We start from the raw sequence: 23,280 nt of genomic DNA, 5'->3' as shown, positions 1-23,280 counted from the left end.
CTCGCAAGCAAGGAACTACACTACATATGCATGGGTATATGTGTAAAGGGTCATATCAGTGGACTGAACTGCAGAATGCCAGAATAAGAGGGGGGATAACTAATCCTGTCAAAGACTACGCTTCTGGCAGCCTCCGTCTTGCAGCATGTAGAAGAGAGTAGATTGAAGTCCTCCAAGTAGCACCTCCAAGTAGCATCTCCAGTAGCATCGCATAGCATAATCCTACCCGGCGATCCTCTCCTCATAGCCCTGTTAGAGAGCGATCACCGGTTTGTATCTGGCACTTGGAAGGGTGTGTTTTATTAAGTATCCGGTTCTAGTTGTCATAAGGTCAAGGTACAACTCCAAGTCGTCCTGTTACCGAAGATCACGGCTATTCGAATAGATTAACTTCCCTGCAGGGGTGCACCACATAACCCAACACGCTCGATCCCATTTGGCCGGACACACTTTCCTGGGTCATGCCCGGCCTGGGAAGATCAACACATCGCAGCCCCACCTTGGCCTAACAGAAAGGTCAGCACGCAGGACTAACTCCTATGGCGCAGGGGTCTGGGCCCATCGCCCATTGCACACCTGCACGTTGCGTGGGCGGCCGAAAGCAGAACTAGCCCCCTTAATACAAGAGCAGGCTTACGTTCCAATCCGGCGCGCGCCGCTCAGTCGCTGACGTCTAGAAGGCTTCGGCTGATACCACGACGTCGAGTGCCCATATCTTTCCCGCGTAGTTGGTTAGTGCGTATAGGCCAGTGGCCAGACTCAGATCAAATACCAAGATCTCATTAAGCGTGTTAAGTATCCGCGAACGTCGAACAGGGCCAGGCCCGCCTGTCTCCTAGGTGGTCTCAACCTGCCCTGTCGCTCTGCCACAATGTAACAGTCGGGGGCCGTCGAGAACCCAGGCCCACCTCTACCGGGATGGAGCCACCTGTCCTTTCAGCCCCCTCATCAGAATCACTTGCGGGTACTCATCGAGCTGACCTGACTTTAGTCACCATCTGCGTAGTATGTATGTATGTATAGTATATACCCGTGATCACCTCCCGAGTGATCATGGCCCAATAGCATAGCAAGGCAGACTGACAAGAATGTAGGGCCAATGATGATAAACTAGCATCCTATACTAAGTATTTAGGATTGCAGGTAAGGTATCAACAGATGCAGCAACAATGTCAGGCTATGCATCAGAATAGGATTAACGGAAAGCAGTAACATGCTACACTACTCTAATGCAAGCAGTATAGAGGAGAATAGGCGATATCTGGTGATCAGGGGGGCTTGCCTGGTTGCTCTGGCAAGGAGGGGTCATCTTTAGTGTAGTCGAACACACGGACATCGGCACCGGTCTCAGATTCTACCGGAAAGAAGTAACGAAGGGGGAACACAATAAACAATAGAGCAATCAAATGTAACACAAAGCAGGACGCGGCAATATGCGGTGCTAGGTGTGCCCTAACGCGGTAGTAGGTGATACCGGCGAAAGGGGAAAACATCGGGGAAAGTATCCCCGGTGTTTCGCGTTTTCGAATAGATGAACCGGAGGTGAAATGTTGCAGGTTCACTATGCTAGGGACGCGTGGCGGATGAACGGGCTGCGAAGCGGGTTCGTCTCATCGTCCTGAGCAACTTTCATGTACAAAGTTTTTCCATCCGGGCTACGGTTTATTTTATATTAATTTTAAAAGATTTAATCATTTTTAGAATTTATTTAATTATCTATCTCTAACATTATCCAGAATAGTGTATGCTGACGTCAGCATGACGTCAGCAGTCAATAGGGCGTTGACTGGTCAAACTGACGTGTGGGTCCTGCATGTCATACTCTGTTAACTAATTAACCAACTTAATTAGTTTAATTAACAAATTAGTTAGGTTAGTTAATTAATTACATTAATTAAACATGATTAATTAAGTTAATTAATTTAGTTAATTAATTAATTAAATTTATATTCATTATTATTAATTTTATCTCTTTTTTTAAATCGTTCTGGGTGGGGCCCCACTGTCATAGGCCCTATGGGCCTTAACGGGCACGGGCACGCGGGCGCGCGTTAACGGGCGCCGGGGCGTGCGGGTGCGGGTGCCCAGACTGGACGCGGCCAGTCGAGGCCACGGTGAGGGGGGAAACGCCTGCGCGGCGCCGGCGTGGCAGCGGCGACGCCACGGCGGGGCAAAAGGGAGGAGCAAGGCAGGCGCCGAAGTGCCGGAGGTGGCCGCGGGCGTGAGGCGCGATGCAGCCTAGCGCGGAGCGCACCGTGGTGGACGACGGCGCGGACCACAGGCGAGGCTAGCGCGTGGGTGCGCGCGTGCTCACCGCGAGCACGAGCATCGGGCGGCACGTGCACGACCGCAGGACGGCGCGATCAACAGAGAGGAAAGGAGGTCGGGGGCCTCACCGCGGATCCGTAGGGTCAAGGGCAGCATGGCTCGGGGAGGAGTCGGGGAAGCGAGATCCGGCGACGGCGAGGTAGCTTCGGGCAGCGTCGGGCAATGGCGGTGTGGCTCCGGTGATGTGGTGGTGGTTGGCGACGGCGTCAGGGCGATCGGGGCGCGTCGGGGGCGGGCTACGGTGGTTGGGGCACGGGGATCGGGCGCAGGGAGCTCCTCTCCCTAGCGCGATGTGTGTGTGTGTGTGTGTGTGTGTGCGTCCCGCGAGGTGGAGGGGATCGAGGGGAGAGATGGGGTTCGAGGGAGTGGGGAATGGGGAGGGACCGCTAGGGTTTCGATGGGGAGTGGGGGCTTAAGGTGGGAGCGAGGTGGGCCGCTGGGCCGGCTGGATGGCTAGCTGGGCCGAGGCCCAGCGGGGTGGTCCTTTTTTTACCCTTTGCTTTGTTTTATTTCCTTCTGTATATTTTTGTTTTAATTATATTTCTTTTACTATTTTAATTCATTTTAAAGTATTTATGCATTTTGTAAAAACAGGGTTTCTTCACCATAATTTCCTAAGCGTTAATTAGCACACCCCGAACATTTTTGTTTTAAAGTTTGGAAATTTTTGTTGTTTGACAAAATTTCAAATTTGAATTTGGATTGTATTGAACTAACACGAGATTAGCGACAGTAATAGAGGTGACGTGGCATCATTATCATAGGTTCACTATTGCTTGATTATCCGGGCGTCACATCTAGCTTTGGGCTTCTTCACGGAAGTGACAACTTGCTTGCCATTTTATATGAAATTTCTTTCTCTTTGCCCTTTTCTTGAAACTAGTGGTCTTGTTAATCATCAACACTTGATGCTCTTTCTTGATTTCTACCTTCATCGATTTCATCATCATGAAAAGCTCGGGAATCGTTTTCGTCATCCCTTGCATACTATAGTTCATCACGAAGTTCTACTAACTTGGTGATGGTGACTAGAGAACTCTGTCAATCACTATCTTATCTAGAAGATTAACTCCCACCTGATTCAAGCGATTGTAGTATCCAAACAATCTGAGCACATGCTCACTGCTTGAGCTATTCTCCTCCATCTTTTAGCTATAGAACTTGTTGGAGATTTCATATCTCTCAACTCGGGTATTTGCTTGAAATATTAACTTCAACTCCTGGAACATCTCATATGGTCCATGACGTTCAAAATGTCTTTGAAGTCCCGATTCTAATCCGTTAAGCATGGTGCACTAAACTTATCAAGTAGTCATCATATTGAGCTAGCCAAACGTTCATAACGTCTGCATCTGCTCCTGCAATAGGTCTGTCACCTAGCGGTGCATCAAGGACATAATTCTTCTATGCAGCAATGAGGGTAAACCTCAGATCACGAACCCAGTCCGCATCATTGCTACTATCATCTTTCAACTTAGTTTTCTCTAGGAACACATATAAAACATAGGGAAGCAACAACGCGAGCTATTGATCTACAACATTATTTGCAAAATACTATCAGGACTAAGTTCATGATAAATTAAAGTTCAATTAATCATATTACTTAAGAACTCCCACTTAGATAGACATCCCTCTAATCATCTAAGTGATCACGTGATCCAAATCAACCTCAGTATGTTGATCATATCTACTATATGGTTCACGCCCGACCTTTCGGTCTCAGTGTTCCAGGCCATATCTGTATATGCTAGGCTCGTCAAGTTTAACCCGAGTATTTCTGCGTGTGCAAAACTGGCTTGCACCCGTTGTATGTGAACGTTGAGCTTATCACACTCGATCATCACGTGGTGTCTCAGCACGACAAACTTTGGCAACGGTGCATACTTAGGGAGAACACTTTTACCTTGAAATTTAGTGAGAGATCATCTTATAAAGCTACCGTCAAACTAAGCAAAATAAGATGGATAAAAGATAAACATCACATGCAATCAAAATATGTGACATGATATGGCCATCATCATCTTGTGCCTTTGATCTCCATCTCCAAAGCATCGTCATGATCTTCATCGTCACCGGCATGACACCATGATCTCCATCATCTTGATCTACATCAATGTTTCATCACATGGTCGTCTCGCCAACTATTGCTCTTGCAACTATTGCTATCGCATAGCGATAAAGTAAAGCAATTATTTGGCGTTTGCATCTTATGCAATAAAGAGACAACCATAAGGCTTCTTCCAGTTGCCGATAACTTCAACAAAACATGATCATCTCATACAACAACTTATATGTCATCACGACTTGACCATATCACATCACAACATGCCCTGCAAAAACAAGTTAGCAAGAACCGTTGTTACCTACGCATAAAAACCACAACGATATTTCATGAAGTTAGTGCTATTTTAACCTTCTTAAGGACCGGGCGTAGCCACACTCGGTTCAACTAAAGTTAGAGAAACTGACACCCGCCGCTTCATCCAACAATACCGCCGAACCAAAGTATGACATGTTGTAATCAGTATGACTTGTATCGCCCATAACTCACTTGTGTTCTACTCGTGCATATAACATCTACGCATAAACCTGGCTCTGATACCACTGTTGGAGAACGTAGTAATTTCAAAAAAATTCCTATGCACACGCAATCATGGTGATGCATAGCAATGAGAGGGGAGAGTGTCGTCCACATACCCTCGTAGACCATAAGCGGAAGCATTATGACAACACGGTTGATGTAGTCGTACGTCTTCACGATCGACCGATCCAAGTACCGAACGTACGGCACCTCCGCGATCTGCACACGTTCAGCTCGGTGACGTCCCACGAACTCACGATCCAGTAGAGCTTTCCGTCAGCACGACGGCGTGATGACGGTGTTGATGAAGCTACCAACACAGGGCTTCGCCTAAGCACCGCTACGATATGACCGAGGTGGATTATGGTGGAGGGGGGCACCGCACACGGCTAAAGATCAATGATCAATTTGTGTATCTATGGGGTGCCCCCCTCTCCGTATATAAAGGAGTGGAGGAGGGGAGGGGCCAGCCCTCTCTATGGCATGCCCTCGGGAGTCCTACTCCCACCGAGAGTAGGATTCCCCCCTTCCATGTAGTAGGAGTAGGAGTCAAGGAAAGGGAAGAGAGAAGAGAAGGAAGGAGGGGCCGCCGCCCCTCCCCCTAGTCCAATTCGGACTAGGCCTTGGGGGGCGCGCGGCCTGCCTCTCTCTCTCCCTTAAAGCCCAATAAGGCCCATATACTGCCCGGCGAATTCCCGTAACTCTCCGGTACTCCGATAAATACCCCAATCACTCGGAACCTTTCCGATATCCGAATATAGTCGTCCAATATATCGATCTTTACGTCTCGACCATTTCGAGACTCCTCGTCATGTCCCTGTTCTCACCCGGGACTACAAACTACCTTCGGTACATCAAAACACAAAACTCATAATATAAATCGTCACCGAACGTTAAGCGTGCGGACCCTACGGGTTCGAGAACTATGTAGACATGACCGAGACACGTCTCCGGTCAATAACCAATAGCAGAAACTGGATGCTCATATTGGCTCCCACATATTCTACGAAGATCTTTATCGGTCAAACCGCATAACAACATACGTTGTTCCCTTTGTCATCGGTATGTTACTTGCCCGAGATTCGATCGTCGGTATCTCAATACCTAGCTCAATCTCGTTAATTGCACGTCTCTTTACTCGTTCGATAATATATCATCCCACAACTAACTCATTAGTCACATTGCTTGCAAGGCTTATAGTGATGTGCATTACCGAGAGGGCCCAAAGATACCTCTCCGACAATCGGAGTGACAAATCCTAATCTTGATCTATGCCAACTCAACAAGTACCATCGGAGACACCTGTAGAGCACCTTTATAATCACCCAATTACGTTGTGATGTTTGGTAGCACACAAAGTGTTCCGTCGATATTCGGGAGTTGCATAATCTCATAGTCATAGGAACATGTATAAGTCATGAAGGAAGCAATAACAACATACTAAACGATCAAGCGCTAAGCTAACGGAATGTGCCAAGTCAATCACATCATTCTCTAATGATGTGATCCCGTTAATCAAATGACAACTCATGTCTATGGAAAGGAAACTTAATCATCTTTGATTCAACGAGTTAGTCAAGTAGAGGCGGGGAAGAGGTCCATATGGGCCAAGGAGGACACGGAACGCGAAAGTCTAGGCATCCCAGACCCCTTGGCGGAGTTCACCGTCCCGCAGGAGTATGACGTCCTTAGGGCCCGGTACCATTGGGACCCAGTCAAGAAGGTTTTTGAGACGGACCCGGTCACGAGGGAGTTCATGAGACGACTGATAATTTTAGTTTCTGATCAATTTGACCGCACGTTTAGTCATATTTATAAACGATCCTTGTTCCTTTTGCAGAGAGAGCAGCACAGGATTGCGGTCGAAAGCGAGTCATCGTCTGAGGCGTTGGCGAGGCCCAAGTGGGACATCCCATTTAACCAGGCGTTGAACATATTGAAACAACTCCCGGTGGACACTCGACCGTCGTATGGATGCATACATGGTGTTGGAGACAGCGCCACGTGGAAGAAGTACTACACTAAGACCACAGAGGATAGAAAGGAAAGATAGAGGTTAACTGAAGAAAGCATCGACAAGAAGGTTGAGATTGCGGTTGAGTAGAATTCAGCTAAGACGGTCGCAACAATGGTAGCTGCCGTAAAACGGGAGTGGACAGTCTTGGTTCAGGTTATCATCGGTTGGAGCAGGCGAAATCCAGAAAAAGATCCAACCGAATTTTCCCTTGACGACTTCTTCGGGAGCAGCTCGATTAGAGTTGCACCAGCACCTGCTTCGTCTTTGGCTGAGCTCGACGCCCTCACGGTACATGTCACACTGGCCCTCTTCAATAAATGTATAATCTCCCGTTTCCGTTGCCTTTCGGATGTCTCACATCGCAGACATGTCTTTGCAGGCCGGCGCCCCATGCACCATATTGTACGACATCAACGGCCAGAAGGTGGACGTGTGGAAGGCGACAATAATGAAGCCGAAGAAAAAATTGTTCCACAGCCGGCTGATCGCCCCAGACGCCTTTAGGGTTTTCGTGGCCAGTGTCAAACCGGGCCACGAGAATTTGGTTCCTCTGGTACTGGGGGGAGATGACGACGAGACCCCGTGGCGGCTTGGAGATTGCAAGACGTGGGTCCTGTTGTGGCCAAAGAGTCTGCTTTGTCTAGAGGCGGCCGAGAGCACACCCACGACCACGCAACCTCCGCAAGGTATGAACATCAGCACCCCACCTACCCAATTAGAGTCGCCTATCATGCTGGGTGATAGCGGACTGGGTGAGGAAGATGCTCCATTAGTCGCTGATGACGTCGCCATAGATGAGGATGAGGATGCCGATGACACTCAACAGTATCTCAATACTGGCGCCACTGATGACGGAGGATCGATGGCTCAACGGTATGAGTACTCAGGGTTTGAGCGTCATGAGTCGGTGCATGAATTTCTGCCTCCGGAGCCTGAACGTATTGTAGATGACCTTCCACCAAAGAAGCATCGGAAGAGAGCGAGGAAAGGCAGCAATAAAGCTGCTGCTATGATCCAGCCACCTCCGCAGCCTCGGGTTCAAGACCGTATAACTGTCCCCGGTGCGACGAAATACCATATCGCCGGTGAGCCAATCCTACCTAAGGCATCGGTACAAGCCATACACGGAGATCTAAGGAGACTTCATGACAATGTGCTGCGGAGAGAGAAAAGCCTAATCGCCTCGGAAAATTTAGGATATCCACTCTACGTGGTTAATGTGCCGCGGCAAAGGTTGTACGTCGACACACTCCCGGCGGAGAAGTTCTTCCTTCGATTCGATTACATCTTTGACATGTTTCACTTGAAGAAGCTGGATTTTACGTTTGTCCGCCTTTATGCCTTGTACATGAACTACATCATCGGGATTGAGCAGATACCTTATATCTGTGTCGCTGACCCGTACTTAATGCATGAGAGCTTCTTGGCAATCTGCGCAAAGCACCGTGAACACGCGAGGGACTACCTCGTCACTTTCATGGTCGCCAATAAGGACAAGGAGACGATTCTCGTGCCTTATCATCCCCTGTAAGTCATCCGCGCAGATATCCTTCCTTTGATTTCAATCATTCATTTGCACGATGGAGACTAATTAATTTGAGGTGTACTTATTTTGCGTAGCAACGGGCGCACCGTCCTCATCATCCTTTACCCCCGATACTCCCACGCTCTTTACTTGGACTCGTCAAAGAACATTAACAAAAATGATTACACCCACATCAAGTCTGTTCTCAATAGTGCTATCTTTTTCTATGGCGTACGGGGTGGAGAGGTCAAGATCAAGAAGACTAGGAACAGCAGGGCCGTCTTCGGCCATAAGACCGACTTCTGTTGCATCCAGTAACCGAGTGATAATCTTAATGATGGATTATATGTCATACACCAGATGCTGGAGTACAGACGGGATCGGCAGAATCTGCACATGTCACTTACAGTCAGGGATGCCAATATTTTGCAATGGGCAAGGAACGTAGGAGATATTGACGATCATCGTCTTCGAGCTGAGTTTTATCGCATCCAGCATGAACTTGCACAAATCATCATGAAGGAGGTCCTCGAAAAAACAGGGTTGTTCTACGAGGAAGGGGAAATGTCGCCGCAAGACGTCCGAACACGCGTAGCGGCTCAGCGTCTCGACCTGAAGCCTTTCACTAAGCTCGGGGACTATCTCCCTGACTTGGATGGATGGCACGACATGCTTGAGTGATTGTCGATATATGACAATGTGTCCGTTTAGTCCATACTTTATGTATGACGAAACTTTGAGGTATGCACGACGAAACTTTATTTGTGATGTAATTAAACCGCCCTCCTCGACTAGCGAAGATCACTCTAGTTAGGGCATTTTGGGTACGATGAACTTTGTTATTTATGCTTATGATATGTTGCTTCTATTTTTGCCAAGTCTGTCTCTTTCTGTTGCTCAACTATATAAGTTGCATATAATCGACTCATGCGATGCAGGTGCATAGATCATCGATGGTGAAGAAGTGCTACGCCAGGAGTATACGGCGAGTGGCCGGAGTGTCAGGCCCAGGTGTACCGGTTTCCGATTTTCGAGCGACAGCTAGTAGGTAGTTTAGGTTCACGCTAGTGCGAGAGAAGGGTACAAACTCATGTACTGCATAGTTCCGCTCTCACTCATAGTGATAGCTCTTCTCGTGTGTATCATTGTTTAGATGGATGACGATGTAGTTGCAAGAACTTGTATCGCTATTTTCGAGATGATGACGAGAGACCATTTTATGTCGGATGATGCTTATGATGATGACATGATTTGATGCTATGATTACATTTATATGCGTATGATGCTAAAGATTATTGTATAAAGCATGTTCATATACAAAACAAATATGCAGAAAAAAACTAATAAAACTAACAGTAGCGAGGGGAGTAGAGTTAGCAGCAGTGCATCCTTACCAGTAGCGCGTCCTGAACTAAAGCGTTGCAGATATTAGTAGTACCGAGTTGCCCAAAAGCCCGCTGCTTCTAGCCATGTATAGTAGTAGCGTGGGTCATCACGCGCTATTGATACATGTTAGATGTAGCGCCGTATCAGTAGCGCGGCTCCCCGCGCTACTGATACACCTAATACGCGCGCTACTGCTAGGCTTTTCCCTAGTAGTGTGTAGATAACAAAAAAGTATACCCTTACAAAGAGACCATTGAAATATTGGATTATGCGAATCAACATCTGGTTGGATTGTTATGACAACAGTGATATCCTCAACCCAGCAGAATTCAAGTCCTTGACTTAACATTGATGCTTGTATTTTTCTGAATTTATTTCAGGCCTTTCGACACGGTGTGTTTAGTGATAGGAGACGTTCTTGTCAACTACGCCGTCTTGGTTAATCTCAAGATGATGTGTCGACTCAGTCTTTCGAAACTACTCATAAGAATGGGTGTGCGTGCATGCATATGTTGGGGTGAGTGTATGACCGCTTGCATCTGTACTATATTAAGAAAAATGCATTATAAGAAAAACATTCCACCATCTCCCCACACACCAAACCAACTAAGTTTTTTATGAAATCCTAACAATACCAACCGCAACGAAGCGCCCTCAATCTTTTTATTTAATGTCATGCATAATATCCCTCCGTTCCAAAATAGATGACTCAATTTTGTACTAACTTAGTACAAAGTTGGGTCATCTATTTTAGAACGGAGGGAGTAACTAGTAGTATATCCTAACGAATATTAACATCAATTTATATCTTTCCTAATATAAATATGATACGATTAATATCTTACCTAATACTCCTGCATCTACACAACTGCTAGTAAAACCAATCATTCCAACGCAACTGCCAGTAAAACCAACCATTCCACCCAACGAACGCCGATGAGGTGCAATCTGGCGGTCGGCGTTGCCATCTCGCCATCCAATCTGTACATATACACACATGGCCACATGCACAGCACACGAGACGGACATCCCTGGACTGGCTGGAAGCACCAGACACGGGCAGTCCAGGTCCCGCAAGTTTCTTCCTCCTGCCGCGCCTCCTCTCCCTCCGTCCTTGATATCTCTTTCCAGCGCGTGCCGTGCCGCGGTCGACCAACATGGACCGGCGGCGGCTCTGGACGTGGGCAGCTGCCGTCGTCGTGATCGCTACTGCTGCGGCGGCGGCGGGCCAGGAGAAGAGGCTGCTGGTGGGCATGACTCTCGTCCCGGGCGCCGCGTCGACGGGGGCAGGCAAGTCCGCGCCGCCTCTAATCAATCCTCTTTTCCTTCACCCGCGTTCACCCGGCCGCACATTGCCCTGCTCACCAGATGCTCTGCCTAAAGCTTTGGCATGCTAACCACATGGGAATGCCAATTAATGGTGCGCGTGTGAACTGCCGTTCAATTGCAGTGTGCCTCGACGGGAGCCCGCCGGCGTACCACCTCCACCGCGGCTCCGGCTCGGGCGCCCGCGGGTGGCTGCTCCAGTTCGAGGGCGGCGGCTGGTGCAACGACGCGCCGTCGTGCGCCGCAAGAGCCGGCACGCGGCGAGGGTCGACCCGGCTCATGAGCAAGCTCGAGGTCTTCTCCGGCGTTCTCAGCAACGATCCGGCCAGGAACCCAGGTACGGCAATCATCTTGCTGTTTCTCTTCAGTTACAGTTTCTTTTCAGTTTCTTCAGCAGAAACGCTTTCATAATACTTTTTCCAAGCAACGAACACGGGTTTGATTAATTGGAGAGACATTTTCCCCGTGCATTCCTGTTTTCCTCGTACGTACGTACCTTTTACGCCAAGTCGTCGATGATGATCAACACAGCACAGCACATGCATGTCTCCGTTCATGGTGATGGTGGTACTGTCTTGTGCTTTTGCAAAAGGTTGCGGCCAGTCAACAATCACCATGATCCGGTAGGTAGCACCAACAGTTTCGCTTTAACACATCTAGGCCCATGGCGAATTCAAGCTCATGGTCCTACAAGGATGATGATGACTGCCTCACATCTGCATCAGGCCACTGGCACAACTTCTGGTCAATGGAATACAGAGTTTCATATTAGTTCTCGTCACTACTTCAGGTCTCTTTTATTTTTGACAATTCGAGCAGATTTTTACAACTGGAATCGCGTGAAGCTGCGGTACTGCGACGGCGGATCCTTTGCGGGCGATTCAGAGTTCAGAAATGGCGTACGTACTCTTCAAAAGTTTAAATCATATTGTGTACTGCATATGTAAACGAGCTGCTGCTTGCATTCAACTGAACTCCGTCTGCTCACTATTTGTACTGTTTGCCGCCCCGACATATGCAGTCTTCAGTCATCTACATGAGAGGTCAAAGGATATGGGATGCTATCATCTCCGATCTCCTCACCAAAGGCCTCGCCAAAGCCGAAAAGGTTTCTGCAGATCTCATCAGTACTAATCTATATACTTTTTGCATGTTTTCTACTAATGGTATGCTTTTGGTTAGTGCTTGGGTTTGAGTTACTAACACAAATCACTCTACAAGACAGGTAGTTGTGTAATTGTTAAGTCGGTCATGGTTTTGAGCAAGTTCTGAATCCAACAGGTGCTGCTCTCAGGCTGCTCAGCAGGAGGCCTAGCTACATTCTTCCACTGCGACAACCTCGGGGAGCTTCTCGGGGGCGTCGCCACGGTGAAATGCATGAGCGACGCGGGGTTTTTCCTTGATGTGTAACGCTAGAACTAATCGAGCAATGAGTTTACTTTTGGAAGGTTGATCTTTTGGTCAAATGTGTTAAACTTATGCCATTTTTTCAGGGATGACATTTCCGGCAACAACAGCATTAGACCTTTCTTTAGCAGCCTAGTTGCTCTGCAGGTTATTTGCATCAGTAAACCTTCTCTTTACACACTGATTTGGCTTAAGATGTTTGAGAGTTTTTTCAAGTATGTTTTGATTTTATTTTCTTAATTTTGATGTAGGGAGCTGAGAAGAATTTGAACAAAGACTGTCTAAATTCAACACTCAATCCTTATCTGGTCAGACTCTCCTTTCAGAGCATTGAACCACATTATGGGCACTGCAGTTTTACTGATCATACTCTCCACCCCTTCTGTGCAGTGTTTTTTCCCGCAATATGCACTTCAAAACATTAAAACCCCATATTTCATCTTGAATTCAGCGTACGATGTATATCAGGTAAAGGAATACATTGTACCAGTTAATATTTTTCACCAGCTGACCACTAGTAAAATTATTATTATTTTTTGGTAGTTCCATCACATCTTTGTGCCTCCTTCGTCTGATCCTACGGGTCACTGGAGTCGCTGTAAGGCGGACCCCAGCACATGCAGCACATCACAAATTGCAACTCTACAAGGTTACATTCAGTGCTTTATACTCCCTCTGTAAACTAATATAAGAGCGTTTAGATCACTAAAGTAGTGATCTAAACGCTCTTATAATAGTTTACGGAGGGAGTACAAATTTTCGCTACATGTATCAAACGAGCGGGTGTAAAGTTCTTCATTGAGTTACTGTCTTGAGGAATTTGTCTGCAGGCCTAAGAAGTGCAATGTTAACAGCTCTGAAACCGTTTGAAGGTGAGCCGGAGATGGGCATGTTCATCAATTCTTGCTTTGCACATTGCCAGAGCGAGCTGCAGGACACATGGTTTGCGCCGAATTCCCCAACACTGGACAATGAGGTACTAATAATTGATGAGGTTAAGTTGTACGCTTGTGACCTTTTAGTGATGCATGGTGTTTGCACGAAAATCATTTTGGAGTTTCAGACAATTGCAGAGCTAGTCGGTGATTGGTACTTTGAAAGGGGTGCCGCCCAAGAAATCGACTGCGCCTATCCCTGCGACTCAACTTGTCACAACATTATACCATTGAATCAGGTCAGTTATTGGGAAATGCAAATGCACATGCAAGGGTGGGTGTTTGAGTTTGGGGTCTTTCTATGCAGGGTATATCTGTTCATATTTTCCCATGATATTTTGCAGGTCGGCAACTAGTGGATACAATGTGTTATGTAGGTTGGTTCATAGTGTTCTTCAGCTCAATACAAGAGATATTGGCAAAAATTTACTGTGTATTGCTAAGTTCATCATATATACTACAAATATATAGAAGAAATAGCTTGGATGCCCAGCATGGAGGTAGCATGTTTCGGGTTCGAATCCATCATTTCCATGTCTGTACATTTGCTTTCTTTGGTCCATTTTCTTTGACAATCATTCTTTGATTTTGGGACTGTCTATTTTGGGACTGAATTTCAATTGGTATTCATCTTTTTTTTTGGCCAATCACAAACCAAAAACTGTATGCATTTGTTCCCTGTGTATGTCAACGGTTCAACATTTTTTTTGAGAGAGAAATGCCAATGTTTCACGTATATGTACGTCAAAACCAGCCAAAAACTACTTAGCGGGTTGTAAAATTATTGATGGGTTGAACTGGACCCTGGTTGATTGCAATACGGCCTATACCCAGGAAGGGCTGCCAAGAAAGGCAAGCATGCAGAGGACAAATAGGCCTGGGCCAACACCTGAGAACACAAGAAAGAGCAATGAAAAGCCCGAGAAGAATAGCTAAAATTGGAAGAATCGAAAATCAACAAGAAAATAACAAATTCCATAACATATACTTTAGATAATAATTTTACCAATGGTTCATGCCGTTTTAGATCTGTTGTTTGGTAGGCCACGTGAGGCACCGGAAGAGGATCTAGTCTTGAGGATCAGTGAGTGGGTTACCAATTACCACTGTCTGATGAATGTGCCCAAAGGGCCAGAGGTTATGCCCACCACTCTGCTCAGGTTAGTGTACACGATGTGAATATAACAAAGGCAGAGTCATCTGTTTTCATTTTTGACAGAATCCAGTTCAAGTTATTACAAATTCAATCAGAAATATGAGTTCATCTGTAGTACTAGTATCTTATTGCGGATACACCTGATGTCAAGTTTTATGACTACAGACCAGCCCATCCAAGCAAGAACTAACAGTATGTTTCACCGTGTAATCTAGTTACGGAGTAAAAAATCACCGACCCAAACACCCAACTGTTTGATGCACTCCATCAGGGGGAATCACTCTACTTCAAACATCCCAGCAGATTTAAAAGTGCATCAATTTAAATAATTGTAGGGAGTATTTAGGCAGAAATATCACATGATTATTTAGATAATTTTATGTACCAATGATTCTAAAATTCCATCAATTTAAATACCATTATGGCAATTATAGTAAAATAACAGTGAATGGATATGGCCTATCATTCTTCTGCAATGATATAAATAGGGGATTTAGGTGTTTCGGAAATGAGAGCAAAGCCAATTCCAATCAAAACAGGAAAGACTCCCTCAAACTAAGGATCAGATGTTATTACATTGTAAGTGCACCTCTTTGGTTCTTAAAATGATAGGACTAGGAAATATGAAAAAAAAATCCATTGTGAAGTTTTTCGTGATTTGGGCTTAATGGAATTTTTTTCCTTTAAAATTGCAAGTAAAGTGGATTATAAGAAAACTGTCTATGGTTTGACCCGCAAAAACACACACAAAAAAACTGTCTATGGTTTACAATTCTCCACTCCAAGCAAGCTACAAATGAAAACTTCCTAAGAAACATAATCCTCCAAAATTCCAATGATATATTATGAATCAAAGGGTCCCTTAGCTAGGATTCTGAAAAGCTGAAAATGAATTATGAAAAAAATCACCGTTTCGTGTATATGGCCACGCATCGCACCCCGGTATGGCGCAATCAACACTTCTCGATAAATGATAGCTTACGTTCATGTATTGCTGGTTGCATCACAACTCGTTTGAATCATATAGGAACAGGATGCAGAACCAGGGCTTTCAGATATTTGCAACTTTAGGACTATTGCTATCTTCAGACAAAAACAACAGAAATAAGATGCAGCTTTCACAGAACCCATGGTTCTACACTATCTCTTAGTCCAGTAATTGAGGTTCAAACCAGCCTACCAGAAGCACGAATTTCATGTTCCAACTAGCTAGGCCTGCGATGCAACCATAGCCCTTTCATCCGGATCGATGGCCGGGAAGAACCAGAACGAGTCACCAGCGGTGAACTCGCCTTGCCGGTGGTGCATCTTCTTCTTCAGCACCAGCATATCATCCGAGCCGTCATCCACCCACGATTCCGCCCAGAACCACGCGAGCCCAGCGCCACAACCGCCCACGTCAACGAGACTCAACGACGGCTGGTGCGCGAATAGCAGCATGCCAGGCGGCCGGCCCGACGCCGCCGGCACAGAGGCCGAGCACCCGCGGCCCAAAAGCAGGACACGGTCCCCGCGCACCCGGTCCTGCATCCACATCTTCTTGTCCCAGTCCAACCTGAAGAGCGCGACGCGCGCGTTGTGCTCGTCCGCGAGCACGAGGTGGACGTGCCGGAGCGACTCCACGAGGTAGTGGCGCATGCTGCTCTCGCCGAACGGGAGCTGGCACGCCGTGTTCCGGCACTCCACCTTGGGCTCCGGGTCCGCGAGGTCCGCGCGCCAGACCTTCCTCCTGATGAGAAAATAGGCAGTTTTTCGATTAAATTAATCCATGAATAAATCATGAGCATGACATGGACAGCATTGATAACATACTGATTATGATCTAACAGAGCATGTACTACGCATATAGTAGAGACATCTACGCATACCGCTAGTACTGCTACAACAGAAAGAAACACGAGAGGGATAAGCGATGTATACCCTCCAATCGGCCACGCGGTGGCGGTGGCGGTGACAGCAGCCGCGGCATCCTCGGCGGCCTTCTTGTCGGCCTCGGCTTTCTCAGCGGCGGCACGGTCGGTGTCGGTCGACATGGTGATGATGAAGGTGATGCGGACGTAGATGAACAGAAGCGAGCAGTCGCGTAGTCGCTACCCAAAAACCTAATCGCCCCTCTCCCCGTACAGGATCCGGAGAGGCGTGGTTTCGGAGGCCTGCTCTCCCGTCAACCGTGTACGCGGTGAACGGGACGGAGTCGCCGGCGGCAGCAGCAGCAGCGGAACGACGTGGGCGTGGAGGCGGAGATGCGTTCTGTTTCGTGACGAGGCGTGGCGTGGCGAGGCGAGCGGAGGAGGAGGAGTGCGCGAGGGCCTCATCTCTTCTCAAGCTCCAATAGCATGAGGGAGAGAGTCCCTTATAAACCACTCCAACTCTCCTTCCACTTCCAAGGTGGGACTAAACTTCCCACACACCTAGTGCCATATAACCCACATGGGCCCTTAGAGATTTTTCAGAAATTGCAATATGGGCCTAGAGCCCATCTCAGATTTCAGCAATCCCCCACCAGATCTCGAGGTCCCATAGTGTCCTCTGTTCCAAATACTGTTTTGATATACTAGTGTTTCAGTGAAGACCTGTTAAGGTTGAGCTTCACCTAGAGCAAGTAGCTACATTCCTTCACAACTGAACAATGGACTATGCCTTGAATTGTCAGTTTGGCGTAAAGAAGTTTCACCACATGTCTTACTAGTACTGGGCTGCCGAAGGCTGACCCCTCGGGTGGAGCATATAAGTCACACTCCTGGCCTATTCATGAGTTTACTAGAGATCACCCCAATCTCATAGACTGTGACTAGCAGTCGGGCTCACATAGGTGTGTTCCTCCAAAGATCGCTCTGTAGGATAGCATCTTGCTTATACATATAAGCCTTGGAACACATTAAGACAATAGTCATCCTTCCGTACAGTTTCCGAGAGTATTGCATCTCCAACGGAGTGGGTTAGTAAAGTTACTCTCCTCAGTTCACCACTGGCTTGTTTCCCCAGGTCCTACTTCACGGGATCTCCGATCACATAGGTTGGGTTACCACCATGGTAACTCATGTGGGTCTCATACCCATCTCCCTCGATGCACTATCTATCACTACACGTGATAGCCCTTTCGTAAAGGGATCTGCCAGATTCTTAGCCGTATGGACATAGTCCAACGCTATCACTCCGGAGTCTCTTAATTTTCTGACAGCTTTTAATCTCATTCTTATGTGTTTGGTGGACTTCATGTTGTCCTTTGAACTCTTCACCTTGGTGATGACAGTCTGATTGTCACAGTTCATAAGGATAGCCGGAACCGGTTTATCAACCAATGGCAAGTCCATCAAAAGATCTCGAAGCCATCTCGCTTCAACACCAGATGTGTCTAATGCCGTTAATTCTGCTTCCATTGTCGATCTCGTTAAGATCGTTTGCTTGCAAGACTTCCAGGAAACAGCGCCACCTCCAAGAGTAAACATATACCCAGTTGTGGCCTTCATCTCATCAGCATCAGAGATCCAATTCGCATCACTATACCCTTCAAGTACCGACGGGTATCCGGTATAGTGAAGTCCATAGTTCATAGTACCTTTCAGATAGCGCATAACTCTCTCAACAGCATGCCAATGTACATCACCCGGTTTGGAAACAAACCGGCTCAGTTTGCTCACAGCAAACGCGATGTCAGGCCTCGTTGCGCTCGCTAGGTACATCAGTGAACCAATGATTTGAGAGTATCTCAATTGATCTTTAGCCATGCCTTTGGACTTTCGAATCAATACGCTAGGATCATATGGTGTTTGAGATGGTGTGCAGTCCGAATATCCAAAACGACTCAACACCTTCTCAACGTAATGGGATTGCAGAAGTGTGATCCCACCCTCATTATCTCTCAGTAGCTTGATGTTCAAGATAACATCAGCCACACCAAGGTCTTTCATCTCAAAGTTCTGAGATAGAAACGATTTGACCTCCTCAATGACTTTGAGGTTTGTTCCGAATATCAGTATGTCATCAACATACAAGCACAGTATAACTCCTTCGCCCCCACCATGGCGATAGTATACACATTTGTCAGCCTCATTAACAACGAAACCAACAGATGTCAAAGTTGTATTAAACTTATCATGCCATTGCTTAGGTGCTTGTTTCAGGCCATATAAAGATTTTATCAACCTACACACCTTTCTTTCCTGACCATCTATCACAAAGCCATCAGGCTGTTGCATGTAGATTTCCTCCTTTAGCTCTCCATTTAGAAAAGCCGTCTTAACATCCATCTGATGGACGAGAAGACCATGTGAGGCCGCCAACGAGAGTAATACTCGAATGGTGGTCAGTCTAGCCACAGGTGAATAAGTATCAAAGAAATCTTCCTCTTCTTGCTGATCATAGCCCTTGGCCACAAGCCTAGCCTTGTACTTTTCAATCGTACCATCGGGCCTAAGCTTCTTTTTGAACACCCACTTACATCCCAGTGGTTTGCAACCATAGGGACGGTCGGTGATCTCCCATGTCCCATTAGCCATGATGGAATCCATCTCGCTACGGACCGCATCCTTCCAGTAGTCAGCTTCTGGAGAGGCATACGCTTCTGAAATAGAAGTGGGAGTATCATCCACGAGGTACACGAAGAAATCATCACCAAAGGTCTTTGCAGTCCTTTGTCTCTTGCCCCTACCAAGGGTTTCCTCGTCATCCTCCTCGGGATTTTCATCATGTGTTTGTTCATAATATTCCATAGGGATGGCAGGTTCAGGAGTCTCCTCAGATTCCTGTCTAGAAGTGCTTTGCATATCTCTCATAGGAAAAATATCCTCAAAGAATGTAGCATCCTTAGACTCCATAATTGTACCGATCTTCTGGTCAGGTACCTCAGATTTCACTACTAGAAATCTATAGCCAACGCTGTTCTTAGCGTAGCCCAAATTAATGCAGTCCACGGTCTTATGTCCAAGCTTACGCTTTTTGGGGATCGGCACGTTGACTTTCGCCAAACAGCCCCAAGTGCGCAGGTACGAGAGTGTCGTCCTTCTCTTTGCCCATTTCTCATAGGGAGTGATCTCACTCTCCTTTGTCGGAACTTTATTCAGGACATGACATGCCGTCAATATAGCCTCCCCCCACCATGCCTTGGATAAACCCGATGTATCTAACATGGCGTTAACCAAATCAGTTAGAGTACGGTTTTTCCGCTCGGCAACCCCGTTTGACTGGGGTGAATAGGGAGGCGTCCTCTCATGAATAATGCCGTGTTCCGCACAGAAGGAATCAAACTCACTCGAGAAGTACTCTCCACCACGATCTGACCGGACTCGTTTAATTTTCTTTTCAAGTTGATTTTCAACTTCTGCCTTATAGATTTTAAAGTAGTGTAGAGCCTCATCTTTAGTATTTAACAGATACACAAAGCAATATCTAGTGGAATCATCTATCAATGTCATGAAGTATCTCTTTCCACCTTTAGTCAACACACCATTCATCTCGCAAAGATCAGAATGTATGAGTTCTAATGGTGCCAGGTGTCTCTCCTCCGCGGCCTTATGAGGCTTGCGAGGTTGCTTAGCTTGCACACATGAAAGGCACTTAGAACCTTTGGCTAAAGTGAAACTCGGGATTAAATCCAACTTGGCTAGCCGCGTCATAACACCGAAACTTATGTGACAAAGACGTGAGTGCCAAACCTCAGATTCATTAATACTCGAATGAATATGGTTCACGACTTTATTACAGAAATCTGCGAGGGAAAGGCGGAACATCCCTCCGCTCTCATAACCTTTTCCAACAAATAGTCCATACTTAGTAACAACTAATTTATTAGACTCGAATACCAACTTAAACCCTTCTCTACATAGAAGGGAGCCACTAACGAGGTTCTTCTTGATGGCGGGGACATGCTGCACGTTCTTCAGCTGCACGATCCTTCCCGAAGTAAACTTCAGATCGACCGTGCCAACACCATGAACAGAAGCACTCGCGCCATTCCCCATCAATACGGACCCGTGGCCTGTGACCTGGTAAGAAGAGAACAATGAAATGTCAGCACACACATGAACACCTGCACCTGTATCCACCCACCAATCGGTAGGCTGAAACACTGAAAAAACAGTAAATAAATTACCGTACCCAGATGCACCATTCTCATTGTTGCTCACAATCATGTTGACAGACTTGGAGTCCTGTCCTGACTTCTTAAACTTGTTTGGGCACTTGTTGGCCCAATGTTCAGCCGAACCACAAGTAAAGCAGCCCTCATCCTTCTTGTTCTTCTTGAAGGTCTTCTTACCCTTCTTCTTAAAGTCGGCAGTCTGTTGGACACCGTTCTTTCCCCTGGGCTTGTGGGAATTGGAGTTCTTCTGATGCACCATATTGGCCACAGAAGTTCCTTCGACCCCTTTTCCGTGCGAGTCCTTTGCCCTTGAGTTCTGCTCAACACTCAGATGGCCAATGACATCCTCCACAGAGAATTCACGCCTCTGATGTTTCAGAGTGGTGGCAAAGTTCCTCCAGGAATTGGGGAGCTTAGCGATTATGCAGCCCGCGACAAATTTGCCCGGTAACTCGCACTTAAGAAGCTCAAGCTCCTTAACAATGCATATTATCTCATGAGCCTGCTCCAATACAGGACGGTTTTCAACCATCTTGTAATCGTGGAACTGCTCTATAATATACATCTCGCTCCCTGCATCGGCAGCCCCGAACTTAGATTCGAGCGCCTCCCACAAGTCCTTGGCAGACCGCATATGTAAATATGCATCAACCAGCTTATCTCCAATCACGCTCAGAACTGCCCCGAGGAACACCACGGTGGCCTCCTTAAACGCCTTCTCCTGTTCAGGAGCGATCGTTCCTGTAGGAGTCACACCGGCGACCCAGAACACGTTCATGGCCGTGAGCCATAAGGTGGTTTTAGTCTGCCAACGCTTAAAGTACGTCCCCGTAAACGGGGACGGTTTCAGTGCAGCAGCAAAACCAGAATTCGAAAAACTCCTACAGACATTAGGTTTTTGGATTGATGAGAAAATAGGCAGTTTTTCGATTAAATTAATCCATGAATAAATCATGAGCATGACATGGACAGCATTGATAACATACTGATTATGATCTAACAGAGCATGTACTACGCATATAGTAGAGACATCTACGCATACCGCTAGTACTGCTACAACAGAAAGAAACACGAGAGGGATAAGCGATGTATACCCTCCAATCGGCCACGCGGTGGCGGTGGCGGTGACAGCAGCCGCGGCATCCTCGGCGGCCTTCTTGTCGGCCTCGGCTTTCTCAGCGGCGGCACGGTCGGTGTCGGTCGACATGGTGATGATGAAGGTGATGCGGACGTAGATGAACAGAAGCGAGCAGTCGCGTAGTCGCTACCCAAAAACCTAATCGCCCCTCTCCCCGTACAGGATCCGGAGAGGCGTGGTTTCGGAGGCCTGCTCTCCCGTCAACCGTGTACGCGGTGAACGGGACGGAGTCGCCGGCGGCAGCAGCAGCAGCGGAACGACGTGGGCGTGGAGGCGGAGATGCGTTCTGTTTCGTGACGAGGCGTGGCGTGGCGAGGCGAGCGGAGGAGGAGGAGTGCGCGAGGGCCTCATCTCTTCTCAAGCTCCAATAGCATGAGGGAGAGAGTCCCTTATAAACCACTCCAACTCTCCTTCCACTTCCAAGGTGGGACTAAACTTCCCACACACCTAGTGCCATATAACCCACATGGGCCCTTAGAGATTTTTCAGAAATTGCAATATGGGCCTAGAGCCCATCTCAGATTTCAGCACCTCCTGCCGTCGACCAGGTACACCATGGCGCCGACGGTGACCATGTCGCTGGCGGCCGGGTCGTAGCGGAACCCCGGGGCGCGCAGGGTGAGCCACCCCTGGTCCTGCTGGCCGGGGCGGCAGTAGGCGACGAGCCTGTCCGTGGCGAGGACGAGGAAGCACGCCCGGCGGTCAGCCGGCGATGACGTCAGCGCGGCGTGGAATCGCCCTTCGGCGTTCTTCTCCTTGAACGGCCACGACAGGACCAGCCGCGCGCCGGCGACGGGGTTCGCGAGGACGAGGCGGCGCGGCGCGTCCACGGAGACGAAGACGAGCCACCCGCAGGCGGAGGACGCGACGCAGCGGTGGTAGCCCTCCCCCGGGACATCGTACGCGTAGGGCCGCCCCCCGGGGATGTCGTAGAACTGGCGGCGCACGTTGGCCGGCGCGGGCGCGGGCGCGGACTGCGAGGCGGAGGCCGGCTCCGGGAGCATGAGCCACGGGAAGGGCGGCGGGCGGCGGCCGAGGCGGCGGGAGAAGAAGCGCCACGCGCGGCAGACGATGCGGAGGCGGAGGTGGTCGGCGAAGGTGATGTAGGGGGCCAGCGAGGCGAAGATGCGGTCGCCGGGGAGGACCCCCCTAGGGTTTTTCCCCGGATCGCGAGGCGGCGCCGCCATCGCCCGGTGTCGTCGAGGCGAGCGACCCATGCAACGCAAGAGGCGGGCCGGTTGGCTGGTTGGTTGGCTCGATCGATCGATTGGTCTCCGGGAAGCGCACGCGCCGCAACGATTTATGTATGATCTGGCGCCGCAATGCCCATAAATGCATCGGATTTATTTCATCAGATTTGGGCTTATTTAAAGGAAATCTTAGTATTGATCCAGAATATTTA

The 23,280-nt window shown here is 47.9% G+C and overlaps 2 protein-coding genes across 2 annotated transcripts; one reads left to right on the top strand and one right to left on the bottom strand.

Annotated features, from left to right (window-relative positions):
• Positions 1-10,844: 10,844 nt before the first annotated feature.
• Positions 10,845-14,167, top strand: LOC123091866 (pectin acetylesterase 9). The gene is made up of 12 exons (XM_044513473.1): positions 10,845-11,127; positions 11,288-11,500; positions 11,983-12,062; positions 12,185-12,271; positions 12,445-12,569; positions 12,657-12,717; positions 12,822-12,878; positions 12,961-13,038; positions 13,114-13,219; positions 13,401-13,546; positions 13,634-13,744; positions 13,850-14,167. Exons 1-12 carry the CDS (start codon positions 10,995-10,997, stop codon positions 13,859-13,861), a joined length of 1,209 nt encoding a protein of 402 aa, XP_044369408.1. The 5' UTR covers positions 10,845-10,994; the 3' UTR covers positions 13,862-14,167.
• Positions 14,168-15,457: 1,290 nt separating this feature from the next.
• LOC123091862 (uncharacterized) lies at positions 15,458-23,200 on the bottom strand. The gene is made up of 2 exons (XM_044513469.1): positions 22,410-23,200; positions 15,458-16,387 (listed from the first exon to the last, which is right to left on the bottom strand). The coding sequence occupies exons 1-2, from the start codon at positions 23,093-23,095 to the stop codon at positions 15,871-15,873; spliced, it is 1,203 nt and encodes a 400-aa protein (XP_044369404.1). The 5' UTR covers positions 23,096-23,200; the 3' UTR covers positions 15,458-15,870.
• Between the last annotated feature and the right edge of the window lie 80 nt (positions 23,201-23,280).

Source organism: Triticum aestivum, chromosome 1B, assembly GCF_018294505.1.
Source record: "Triticum aestivum cultivar Chinese Spring chromosome 1B, IWGSC CS RefSeq v2.1, whole genome shotgun sequence".
Classification (NCBI taxonomy): domain Eukaryota; kingdom Viridiplantae; phylum Streptophyta; class Magnoliopsida; order Poales; family Poaceae; genus Triticum; species Triticum aestivum.
The sequence above is the reverse complement of the archived record's forward strand: the minus strand, read 5'-3'. Positions and strand labels throughout refer to the sequence as shown.

Excerpts from the sequence above, each read along its gene's own strand:
- LOC123091866 (XM_044513473.1), top strand. The coding sequence starts at position 10,995 with ATGGACCGGCGGCGGCTCTGGACGTGGGCAGCTGCCGTCGTCGTGATC. Across the intron at positions 13,039-13,113 it reads CAGCGTACGATGTATATCAG|TTCCATCACATCTTTGTGCC; the intron begins GTAAAGGAATAC and ends ATTTTTTGGTAG. Across the intron at positions 13,220-13,400 it reads ACAAATTGCAACTCTACAAG|GCCTAAGAAGTGCAATGTTA; the intron begins GTTACATTCAGT and ends ATTTGTCTGCAG.
- LOC123091862 (XM_044513469.1), bottom strand. The coding sequence starts at position 23,095 with ATGGGTCGCTCGCCTCGACGACACCGGGCGATGGCGGCGCCGCCTCGC. Across the intron at positions 16,388-22,409 it reads TACCTGGTCGACGGCAGGAG|GAAGGTCTGGCGCGCGGACC; the intron begins GTGCTGAAATCT and ends TCTCATCAGGAG.